General features: G+C 46.1%; 1 protein-coding gene across 1 annotated transcript in view; it reads right to left on the reverse strand.

Annotated features, from left to right (window-relative positions):
• Window positions 1-267: 267 nt before the first annotated feature.
• Window positions 268-12,500, reverse strand: part of LOC106593944 (voltage-dependent T-type calcium channel subunit alpha-1H) — an 81,128-nt gene continuing 68,895 nt past the window's right edge. The window contains exons 26-28 of the mRNA XM_045716089.1: window positions 7,528-7,698; window positions 914-1,035; window positions 268-348 (exon numbers count right to left, since the gene is read on the reverse strand). Of these exons, the coding sequence (XP_045572045.1) occupies window positions 7,615-7,698 (84 nt within the window). The 3' untranslated portion in view covers window positions 268-348; window positions 914-1,035; window positions 7,528-7,614. The remainder of the gene's footprint in view (window positions 349-913; window positions 1,036-7,527; window positions 7,699-12,500) is intronic.

Genomic DNA, 12,500 nt, shown 5'->3' on the forward strand with positions numbered 1-12,500 from the left:
GAAGCCCTGGGTGTCTACGCTGAAGCCCTTCCTCGGGTCGTGACCTTTTAGCCCTGCCCCCAGCAGACTGAGCGCGCTCCTCGGCTCCTCAGGGAAGAGGGGGAGTCAGGGGAGGCGTAAGGGGAGAGGGAGTGACACCGCCCACTTCCATGTCCGTCCCACCAATGGCGCGCTGAGCTGGTGATGTGCCACACCTCCTCGTCGGCGGGGTCCGAGAGGAAGGGGGGAGAGGGGGGCGGGGGGAGAGCAGGGAGAGGGACAGGGGAGAGAGGGGAGGGTTGAGACGGGGTCCTGTCTCTCTACTGAGGCGACACTCCGAACTTCCACTGAGTCCAGCTTCACAGCCAGCTGGAACACAGAGAGAACACAATGGGGAATGTTAGGGTCACAGACACCTGGAACACATAGGACACAATGGGGAATGTTAGGGTCACAGACACCTGGAACACAATGGGGAATGTTAGGGTCACAGACACCTGGAACACAGAGGACACAATGGGGAATGTTAGGGTCACAGACACCTGGAACACAATGGGGAATGTTAGGGTCACAGACACCTGGAACACAATGGGGAATGTTAGGGTCACAGACACCTGGAACACAATGGGGAATGTTAGGGTCACAGACACCTGGAACACAGAGGACACAATGGGGAATGTTGGCGACCTGACAAGTTAGGGTCACAGACACCTGGAACACAATGGGAATGTTAGGGTCACAGACACCTGGAACACAATGGGGAATGTTAGGGTCACAGACACCTGGAACACAATGGGGAATGTTAGGGTCACAGACAGCTGGAACACAATGGGGAATGTTAAGGTCACAGACCAAGCATGGTGTGTGTGTGTGTGTGTGTGTGTGTGTGTGTGTGTGTGGGTGTGTGTGTGTGTGTGTGTGTGTGTGTACTCACCTGTCTGCGCAGCCCCCTGGGCGAGGGCCTTGGCGGGGCGATGTGAGGGGGACCAGGGTGAGAGAGGCTGGACAGTACAGCCTGGTCTTCACATGGCTGGGAATGCGCAGATGTTACACAGCCTGAGGAGAAAAGATACACGGAAAAACAACACTTAAACACTTAGACTGGCGTTGGGATATGGACTCAGAGAGACTGTTCGTCCTGACTTATAAAACCTGCAGGCTGTTACAGTCAGTCAACAGGAGTCATTGGGTCAGTGTGTATAACTCTAGCATGACTGTCTCTGGGGCTAACATGCTACTAGCATCCATGGGGGCTAACATGCTACTAGCATCCAGGGGGCTAACATGCTACTAGCATCCAGGGGGCTAACATGCTACTAGCATCCAGGGGGCTAACATGCTACTAGCATCCATGGGGGCTAACATGCTACTAGCATCCATGGGGCTAACATGCTACTAGCATCCATGGGGGCTAACATGCTACTAGCATCCAGGGGGCTAACATGCTACTAGCATCCAGGGGCTAACATACTACTAGCATCCATGGGGCTAACATGCTACTAGCATCCAGGGGGCTAACATGCTACTAGCATCCATGGGGGCTAACATGCTACTAGCATCCATGGGGGCTAACATGCTACTAGCATCCAGGGGGCTAACATGCTACTAGCATCCATGGGGCTACAACTAGCATCCAGGGGGCTAACGTGCTACTAGCATCCAGGGGGCTAACATGCTACTAGCATCCATGGGGGGCTAACATGCTACTAGCATCCATGGGGGCTAACATGCTACTAGCATCCAGGGGGCTAACATGCTACTAGCATCCAGGGGCTAACATGCTACTAGCATCCAGGGGGCTAACATGCTACTAGCATCCAGGGGGCTAACATGCTACTAGCATCCAGGGGGCTAACATGCTACTAGCATCCAGGGGAACTAGAGCATCCAGGGGGCTAACATGCTACTAGCATCCAGGGGGCTAACATGCTACTAGCATCCATGGGGGCTAACATGCTACTAGCATCCATGGGGGCTAACATGCTACTAGCATCCAGGGGGCTAACATGCTACTAGCATCCAGGGGGCTAACATGCTACTAGCATCCAGGGGTTGGAACCGGTTGAGGGGAACAAATCCCGAAAACCGGAAAATAACTACATTTTCCCGGGAACAGAACCCAATAATGAGAATAATGGTTTCCTGTGTAACTGACTGAAGGGTTAGTTAAGCTATGTTGCTGGTCAACACAGAGCAGATGTTACAGTACAACTAGTAAAGTACAGAGAGTTGAGTGGATGAGCCTGTATGATCCTGTGTAGTTCACAGCTAACCACTACAGACAGTCATCCAGCCAGCCAGTCTGTCAACCAACCAGACAGTCATCCAGCCAGCCAGTCTGTCAACCAGACAGTCAGCCAGCCAGTCTGTCAACCAGACAGTCAGCCAGCCAGCCAGTCTGTCAGCCAACCAGCCAGTCAGCCAGTCAGCCAGTCTGTCAGCCAACCAGCCAGTCAGACTGTCAGCCAACCAGCTAGTCATCCAGCCAGTCAGACTGTCAGCCAACCAGCCAGCCAGCCAGTCAGACTGTCTGCCAACCAGCCAGTCATCCAGTCAGCCAGTCTGTCAGCCAACCAACCAGCCAGTCAGCCAACCAGCCAGTCAGCCAGCCAGACTGTCAGCCAACCAGCCAGTCAGCCAGCCAGACTGTCAGCCAACCAGCCAGTCAGACTGTCAGCCAGCCAGCCAGTCAGCCAGCCAGTCAGACTGTCAGCCAACCAGCCAGTCAGCCAGCCAACCAGCCAGTCAGACTGTCAGCCAACCAGCCAGCCAGTCAGACTGTCAGCCAACCAGCCAGTCAGCCAGTCAGACTGTCAGCCAACCAGCCAGTCAGCCAGCCTGTCAGACTGTCAGCCAACCAGCCAGACTGTCAGCCAACCAGCCAGTCAGCCAGCCAGTCAGACTGTCAGCCAACCAGTCAGCCAACCAGACAGCCAGCCAGCCAACCAGCCAGCCAGCCATTAGCCTAAATCAGTCTGTCAGCCAGCCAGTACCTGATACACAAACACAGGACTGGACCTGCAGTCAGGCAAACAGGTCTTTACAGTCTCACTGTAGATCATAGAACACTCTAGTTAGCCTTAGAACCTCACTGTAGACTATAGAACACTCAAGTTAGTCTTAGAACCTCACTGTAGATCATAGAACACTCTAGTTAGCCTTAGAACCTCACTGTAGACTATAGAACACTCAAGTTAGTCTTAGAACCTCACTGTAGATCATAGAACACTCGAGTTAGTCTTAGAACCTCACTGTAGATCACAGAACACTCTAGATAGTCTTAGAACCTCACTGTAGATCATAGAGCACTCGAGATAGTCGTAGAACCTCACTGTAGATCATAGAACACTCTAGTTAGTCTTAGAACCTCAATGTATATCATAGATCACTCTAGTTAGTCTTAGAACCTCACTGTAGATCATGGAACACTCAAGTTAGTCTTAGGACCTCACTGTAGATCATAGAACACTCGAGTTAGTCTTATAACCTCACTGTAGATTATAGAACACTCTAGTTAGTCTTAGAACCTCACTGTAGATCATAGAACACTCGAGTTAGTCTTAGAACCTCACTGTAGATCATAGAACACTCTAGTTAGTCTTAGAACCTCACTGTAGATCATAGAACACTCGAGTTAGTCTTAAAACCTCACTGTAGATCATAGAACACTCTAGTTAGTCTTAGAACCTCAATGTAGATCATAGAGCACTCGAGATAGTCGTAGAACCTCACTGTAGATCATAGAACACTCTAGTTAGTCTTAGAACCTCAATGTATATCATAGATCACTCTAGTTAGTCTTAGAACCTCACTGTAGATCATGGAAGACTCAAGTTAGTCTTAGGACCTCACTGTAGATCATAGAACACTCGAGTTAGTCTTAGAACCTCACTGTAGATTATAGAACACTCTAGTTAGTCTTAGAACCTCACTGTAGATCATAGAACACTCGAGATAGTCGAAGAACCTCACTGTAGATCATAGAACACTCTAGTTAGTCTTAGAACTTCACTGTAGATCATAGAACACTCGAGTTAGTCTTAGAACCTCACTGTAGATCATAGAACACTCTAGTTAGTCTTAGAACCTCACTGTAGATCATGGAACACTCAAGTTAGTCTTAGGACCTCACTGTAGATCATAGAACACTCTAGTTAGTCTTAGAACCTCACTGTAGATCATAGAACACTCTAGTTAGTCTTAAAACCTCACTGTAGATCATTCAGTGCTATGAAGAGTGGGGGTGACTCAGGACCAAGCACTTCCAGTGTCCCACCAGGTTTGTTACCTGTGCGTTGTGTCGCTACTCCCCCCCTCGGCCTGGGGTATTCTTGCAGACCTTTCCACACACACATTCCATGCTCGTAATGGGTTGTCCCGTTTCCATGTGTTGCTAATCTTTGGTCCATCAGATTCGGGAGATCATCCTAACCCCTCTCCTCCTCTACATTTACATTTTACATTTACGTCATTTAGCAGACGCTCTTATCCAGAGCGACTTACAAATTGGTGCATTCACCTATAATATCCAGTGGAACAACCACTTTACAATAGTGCATCTAAATCTTTTAAGGGGGGTTAGAAGGATTACTTTATCCTATCCCAGGTATTCCTTAAAGAGGTGGGGTTTCAGGTGTCTCCGGAAGGTGGTGACTGACTCATGGTCACTAATCATCCCCAGCTTCCTATTGGCTCATTCATCCCCCGCTCCATCCTCGCCCTGGTTCATTTATTTTTAATTTAACCCTTATGTTACCAGGTAAATTGACTGAGAACACATTCTCATTTACAGCAACGACCTGGGGAGCAGTTACAGGGGAGAGGAGGGGGGATGAATGAGCCAATTGGAAGCTGGGGATGATTAGGTGGCCATGATGGTATGAGGGCCAGATTGGGAATTTTAGCCAGGACACCAGGGTTAACACCCCCTACTCTTACGATAAGTGACATGGGATCTTTAATGACCTCAGAGAATCAGGACAACCTGTTTAACGTCCCATCTGAAAGACGGCATCCTACACAGGGCAGTGTCCCAGGGCAGCTCTCTGAGCTGTCAACTGTTCCACCACCCAATCAACACTCTATTCTTGGTTGTCAACTAGTCTGGTCCTGGTCGTCACTGGTTTCGCCAGCAAAGTCGATTGAATGAATACATCATCAGTGATTTTTATGCTTTTTAAAAAAGTTTAATGCTTTAATAAGATTAGGGTTGCAAAACGTATAAAGTAATCTATGACAATCTAAGGTAATTTTGCTAATTTATACTAGAATAATCTTTCAGAAATGTATCCATGTAAAATATATATAGTTTCTAGTGGATATACCATATGGTTCAAGAGAAAAGAGCCTAATTCATGAAAAAAACTGCAGCTCTTCCAACTATTGACTTCAATTAACTCTGCAGCTCTTCCAACTATTGACTTCAATTAACTCTGCAGCTCTTCCAACTATTGACTTCAATTAACTCTGCAGCTCTTCCAAGTAATGACTTCAATTAACTCTGCAGCTCTTCCAACTATTGACTTCAATTAACTCTGCAGCTCTTCCAACTATTGACTTCAATTAACTCTGCAGCTCTTCCAACTAATGACTTCAATTAACTCTGCAGCTCTTCCAAGTAATGACTTCAATTAACTCTGCAGCTCTTCCAAGTATTGACTTCAATTAACTCTGCAGCTCTTCCAAGTATTGACTTCAATTAACTCTGCAGCTCTTCCAAGTAATGACTTCAATTAACTCTGCAGCTCTTCCAAGCTAATGACTTCAATTAACTCTGCAGCTCTTCCAAGCAATGACTTCAATTAACTCTGCAGCTCTTCCAAGTAATGACTTCAATTAACTCTGCAGCTCTTCCAAGTATTGACTTCAATTAACTCTGCAGCTCTTCCAAGGAAATGACTTCAATTAACTCTGCAGCTCTTCCAAGCAATGACTTCAATTAACTCTGCAGCTCTTCCAACTATTGACTTCAATTAACTCTGCAGCTCTTCCAAGCAATGACTTCAATTAACTCTGCAGCTCTTCCAAGTAATGACTTCAATTAACTCTGCAGCTCTTCCAAGTAATGACTTCAATTAACTCTGCAGCTCTTCCAAGTAATGACTTCAATTAACTCTGCAGCTCTTCCAAGCAATGACTTCAATTAACTCTGCAGCTCTTCCAACTATTGACTTCAATTAACTCTGCAGCTCTTCCAAGTAATGACTTCAATTAACTCTGCAGCTCTTCCAAGCAATGACTTCAATTAACTCTGCAGCTCTTCCAACTATTGACTTCAATTAACTCTGCAGCTCTTCCAAGTAATGACTTCAATTAACTCTGCAGCTCTTCCAAGCATTGACTTCAATTAACTCTGCAGCTCTTCCAAGTATTGACTTCAATTAACTCTGCAGCTCTTCCAAGTATTGACTTCAATTAACTCTGCAGCTCTTCCAAGCAATGACTTCAATTAACTCTGCAGCTCTTCCAAGTATTGACTTCAATTAACTCTGCAGCTCTTCCAACTATTGACTTCAATTAACTCTGCAGCTCTTCCAACTATTGACTTCAATTAACTCTGCAGCTCTTCCAACTATTGACTTCAATTAACTCTGCAGCTCTTCCAACTAATGACTTCAATTAACTCTGCAGCTCTTCCAAGCAATGACTTCAATTAACTCTGCAGCTCTTCCAACTATTGACTTCAATTAACTCTGCAGCTCTTCCAACTATTGACTTCAATTAACTCTGCAGCTCTTCCAACTATTGACTTCAATTAACTCTGCAGCTCTTCCAACTATTGACTTCAATTAACTCTGCAGCTCTTCCAACTATTGACTTCAATTAACTCTGCAGCTCTTCCAAGTAATGACTTCAATTAACTCTGCAGCTCTTCCAAGTAATGACTTCAATTAACTCTGCAGCTCTTCCAACTATTGACTTCAATTAACTCTGCAGCTCTTCCAACTATTGACTTCAATTAACTCTGCAGCTCTTCCAAGCAATGACTTCAATTAACTCTGCAGCTCTTCCAAGCAATGACTTCAATTAACTCTGCAGCTCTTCCAAGCAATGACTTCAATTAACTCTGCAGCTCTTCCAAGCAATTACATTTTTTCACAACTGCCACCAGTTTGGCGGCAAAACAATGACAACAAAGACATGTTGACATAGTAAAAATAAATCCAAGTCTTTAAAAATATAAAGGATATTTCCTGCTGAAAACCTCATTATTAAAACACAAACGTTATTCACTAAGCTGTAAGTAAGTTGTATTGTATTTAGGACAATGTTTACCATCTTTGTCATTACGATTTTAAAAATATAAAATAGCTTTATTTTATTATTGGATATATTTGACATGTTATGAAAATTCCATGAAATCCTGAAAGTTTCCCAAAAATTCCTGTAGATTACTGGTAAACTTTGAAAGTTACTGGTAATATACCTTCCCCTTTGCAACCCTTAATGAGAGAGAGAGAGAGAGAGAGAAAGAGAGAGACAGAGAGAGAGAGAGAGAGAGAGAGAGACAGACAGAGAGACAGAGAGAGCGAGAGTGTGTGTGTGTACCTGAGGCTTGGTACTGGGGGCTGGTGTGTTCCTGTAGAGGGTAGGGGGGCGCTAGCAGGTCGTACAGGAGGAAACATGTAGCTGTCGTTAGGGGAGAGAATGCATCCTGGATACGGACATCTTCCTTGGCGACAGAAGCTCCTCCTCCTGGCTGCACTGACCCTCCTCCTCCTGTAGAGGGAGACCAGACCATCTAAGTTAGGCTGAATGTGTGTGTGTGTGTGTGTGTGTGTGTGTGTGTGTGTGTGTGTGTGTGTGTGTGTGTGTGTGTGTGTGTGTGTGTGTGTGGTGTGTGTGTGTGTGTGTGTGTGTGTGTGTGTGTGTGTGTGTGTGTGTGTGTGTGTGTGTGTGTGTGTGTGTGTGTGTGTGTGTGTGTGTGTGTGTGTGTGTGTGTGTGTGTGTGTGTGTGTGTGTGTGTGTGTGTGTGTGTGTGGTGTGTGTGTGTGTGTGTGTGTGTGTGTGTGTGTGTGTGTGTGTGTGTGTGTGTGGTGTGTGTGTGTGTGTGTGTGTGTGTGTGTGTGTGTGTGTGTGTGTGTGTGTGTGTGTGTGTGTGTGTGTGTGTGTGTGTGTGTGTGTGTGTGTGTGTGTGTGTGTGTGTGTGTGTGTGTGTGTGTGTGTGTGTGTGTGTGTGTGTGTGTGTGTGTGTGTGTGTGTGTGTGTGTGTGTGTGTGTGTGTGTGTGTGTGTGTGTGTGTGTGTGTGTGTGTGTGTGTGTGTGTGTGTGTGTGTGTGTGTGTGTGTGTGTGTGTGTGTGTGTGTGTGTGTGTGTGTGTGTGTGTGTGTGTGTGTGTGTGTGTGTGTGTGTGTGTGTGTGTGTGTGTGTGTGTGTGTGTGTGTGTGTGTGTGTGTGTGTGTGTGTGTGTGTGTGTGTGTGTGTGTGTGTGTGTGTGTGTGTGTGTGTGTGTGTGTGTGTGTGTGTGTGTGTGTGTGTGTGTGTGTGTGTGTGTGTGTGTGTGTGTGTGTGTGTGTGTGTGTGTCCAGTTTATCGATGCAAAATTTACGGGAACTTTTAACAAATTCTCTGGTTTTCCTGAAATCCTGTTTGAAAAATTCCAGATCTCCTCCTTATTCCTTCCTGATTCCAGATCTCCTCCTTATTCCTTCCTGATTCCAGATCTCCTCCTTATTCCTTCCTGATTCCGGGAATCCTCCAACCAGGATTTAGGTAAAACCCAGGGAATTTATTAAAAGAATCCAGTTCACTGGAGAGCTTGTAAAGTGCTGCACTAGCAACACAACACTAATAAATCCATCGGTTCAAGTCCCTACAGACTACAGACCATCTATACTGCATCAACACGCCGACTGGACTGGAGAGAACACACTGCACACGCTCAGTCAACACACATCCACTGTTCTCTCTCTCTCTCTCTCTCTCTCTCTCTCTCTCTCTCTCTCTCTCTCTCTCTCTCTCTCTCTCTCTCTCTCTCTCTCTCCTCTCTCTCTCTCTCTCTCTCTCTCTCTCTCTCTCTCTCTCTCTCTCTCTCCTGCCCATAACCATCCTCTAGTCCTAAGTGTTGTTTCAGAGTCTTGTGTTTTACCTCAGTAAGCTGTTGTTTAACCTGTTATGGCTAGGGGGCAGTATTTTCACGGACGGATAAAAAACGTACCCGATTTAATCTGATTAGTACTCCTGCCCAGAAACTAAAATATGCATATAATCATTAGCTTTGGATAGAAAACACTCCAAAGTTTCTAAAACTGTTTGAATGGTGTCTGTGAGTATAACAGAACTCATTTGGCAGGCCAAAACCTGAGAAGATTCTGTACAGGAAGTACCCTGTCTGACCATTTCTTGGCCTTGTTGATTATCTCTATCTATTACAGGGGATCTCTGCTCTTACGTGACACTTTCTACGGCTCACATGGACTCTCAGAAGGCGGCAAAAAGCTGAATCGTGGCTTTGCAGGCTCTGGCTGAAACAAAGTAGCGCGTTTGGGTAGTGGCTGGTTACAGTACTGTGAGACTCAGGCTCGTGCCCGCGTCGACCGAAAGCTTTGTTTTCTTTCCTCTGTTTAGCTAAATGGACATTCCCGGTCGGAATATTATCGCTTTTTTTACGAGAAAAATGGCATAAAAATGGATTTTAAACAGCGGTTGACATGCTTCAAGTACGGTAATGGAATATTTGGATTTTTTTGTCACGAATTGCGCCAGGCGCGCGACCCTGATTTACCATTTCGGATAGTGTCTTGGAACGCATCGAACAAAACGCCGCTATTCGGATATAACGATGGATTATTTTGGACCAAACCAACATTTGTTATTGAAGTAGCAGTCCTGGGAGTGCATTCTGACGAAGACAACAAAGGTAATGAAACTTTTGTAATAGTAAATCGGATTATAGAAATAAAAATTGACCGAAAAGCTATTTTAAAATCGGACATATCGAGTGCATAGAGGAGTTCTGTATCTATAATTCTTAAAATAATTATGTTTTTTGTGAACGTTTATCGTGAGTAATTTAGTAAATTCACCGGATGTTTGCGGGGGGTATGCTAGTTCTGAACGTCACATACTAATGTAAAAAAGCTGGTTTTTGATATAAATATGAACTTGATTGAACAAAACATGCATGTATTGTATAACATAATGTCCTAGGAGTGTCATCTGATGAAGATCATCAAAGGTTAGTGCTGCATTTAGCTGTGGTTTTGGTTTTTGTGACATTATATGCTAGCTTGAAAAATGGGTGTCTGATTATTTCTGGCTGGGTACTCTGCTGACATAATCTAATGTTTTGCTTTCGTTGTAAAGCCTTTTTGAAATCGGACAGTGTGGTTAGATTAACGAGAGTCTTGTCTTTAAAATGCTGTAAAATAGTCATATGTTTGAAAAATAGAAGTTTTCGGATTTTAGAGGAATTTGTATTTCGCGCCACGCCCATCATTGGATATTGGAGCAGGTGTTCCGCTAGCGGAACGTCTAGATGTAAGACATGTTTAACATGTGTTACCTCAGTAAGCTGTTGTTGAACATGTTTAGAGTCTAAACAACAAGCTGTTGTTTAACATGTTTGGTCTTGTGTTTTACCTCATTAAGCTGTTGTTTAACATGTTTAGAGTCTAAACAACAAGCTGTTGTTTAACATGTTTGGTCTTGTGTTTTACCTCAGTACCCCCCTCTAACCCCTCTAACCCCCCAAACCCGGCAGCTAGACCACTGAGCTCCTTGAGGTAGTCTTCTTCTTCTCCTCTCTTTTCTCTCTGTTCGTTTCACCGAACTAAGAGTCTGATCAGTGACAAGAGCTACCACCTGAACTTGTCCAATAAGAACACAGATTTTCCTTTTTGCTTTGCTAAGCGTTTTTGCTACGGTACGCCCTACTGAACAGAACCCTGGTGTCTGATGTCTGACACTCTCACTAATGTTCTCCACCTATCACTGATCTCTGATCTGTCTCACCTGACCAGGTCTCTGATCTGTCTCACCTGACCAGGTCTCTGATCTGTTTCACCTGACCAGGTCTCTGATCTGTCTCACCTGACCAGGTCTCTGATCTGTCTCACCTGACCAGGTCTCTGATCTGTCTCACCTGACCAGGTCTCTGATCTGTTTTCACCTGACCAGGTCTCTGATCTGTCTCACCTGACCAGGTCTCTGATCTGTCTCACCTGACCAGGTCTCTGATCTGTCTCACCTGACCAGGTCTCTGATCTGTCTCACCTGACCAGGTCTCTGATCTGTCTCACCTGACCAGGTCTCTGATCTGTCTCACCTGACCAGGTCTCTGATCTGTCTCACCTGACCAGGTCTCTGATCTGTCTCACCTGACCAGGTCTCTGATCTGTTCTCACCTGACCAGGTCTCTGATCTGTCTCACCTGACCAGGTCTCTGATCTGTCTCACCTGACCAGGTCTCTGATCTGTCTCACCTGACCAGGTCTCTGATCTGTCTCACCTGACCAGGTCTCTGATCTGTTTTCACCTGACCAGGTCTCTGATCTGTCTCACCTGACCAGGTCTCTGATCTGTCTCACCTGACCAGGTCTCTGATCTGTTCTCACCTGACCAGGTCTCTGATCTGTCTCACCTGACCAGGTCTCTGATCTGTCTCACCTGACCAGGTCTCTGATCTGTCTCACCTGACCAGGTCTCTGATCTGTCTCACCTGACCAGGTCTCTGATCTGTCTCACCTGACCAGGTCTCTGATCTGTCTCACCTGACCAGGTCTCTGATCTGTCTCACCTGACCAGGTCTCTGATCTGTTTTCACCTGACCAGGTCTCTGATCTGTCTCACCTGACCAGGTCTCTGATCTGTCTCACCTGACCAGGTCTCTGATCTGTCTCACCTGACCAGGTCTCTGATCTGTCTCACCTGACCAGGTCTCTGATCTGTCTCACCTGACCAGGTCTCTGATCTGTTTTCACCTGACCAGGTCTCTGATCTGTCTCACCTGACCAGGTCTCTGATCTGTCTCACCTGACCAGGTCTCTGATCTGTCTCACCTGACCAGGTCTCTGATCTGTCTCACCTGACCAGGTCTCTGATCTGATTTCACCTGACCAGGTCTCTGATCTGTCTCACCTGACCAGGTCTCTGATCTGTCTCACCTGACCAGGTCTCTGATCTGTCTCACCTGACCAGGTCTCTGATCTGTCTCACCTGACCAGGTCTCTGATCTGTCTCACCTGACCAGGTCTCTGATCTGTCTCACCTGACCAGGTCTCTGATCTGTCTCACCTGACCAGGTCTCTGATCTGTTCTCACCTGACCAGGTCTCTGATCTGTCTCACCTGACCAGGTCTCTGATCTGTCTCACCTGACCAGGTCTCTGATCTGTCTCACCTGACCAGGTCTCTGATCTGTCTCACCTGACCAGGTCTCTGATCTGTCTCACCTGACCAGGTCTCTGATCTGTCTCACCTGACCAGGTCTCTGATCTGTCTCACCTGACCAGGTCTCTGATCTGTCTCACCTGACCAGGTCTCTGATCTGTTTTCACCTGACCAGGTCTCTGATCTGTCTCA

This window comes from Salmo salar, chromosome ssa03 (genome assembly GCF_905237065.1).
Source record: "Salmo salar chromosome ssa03, Ssal_v3.1, whole genome shotgun sequence".
Taxonomy (NCBI): Eukaryota; Metazoa; Chordata; class Actinopteri; order Salmoniformes; family Salmonidae; genus Salmo; species Salmo salar.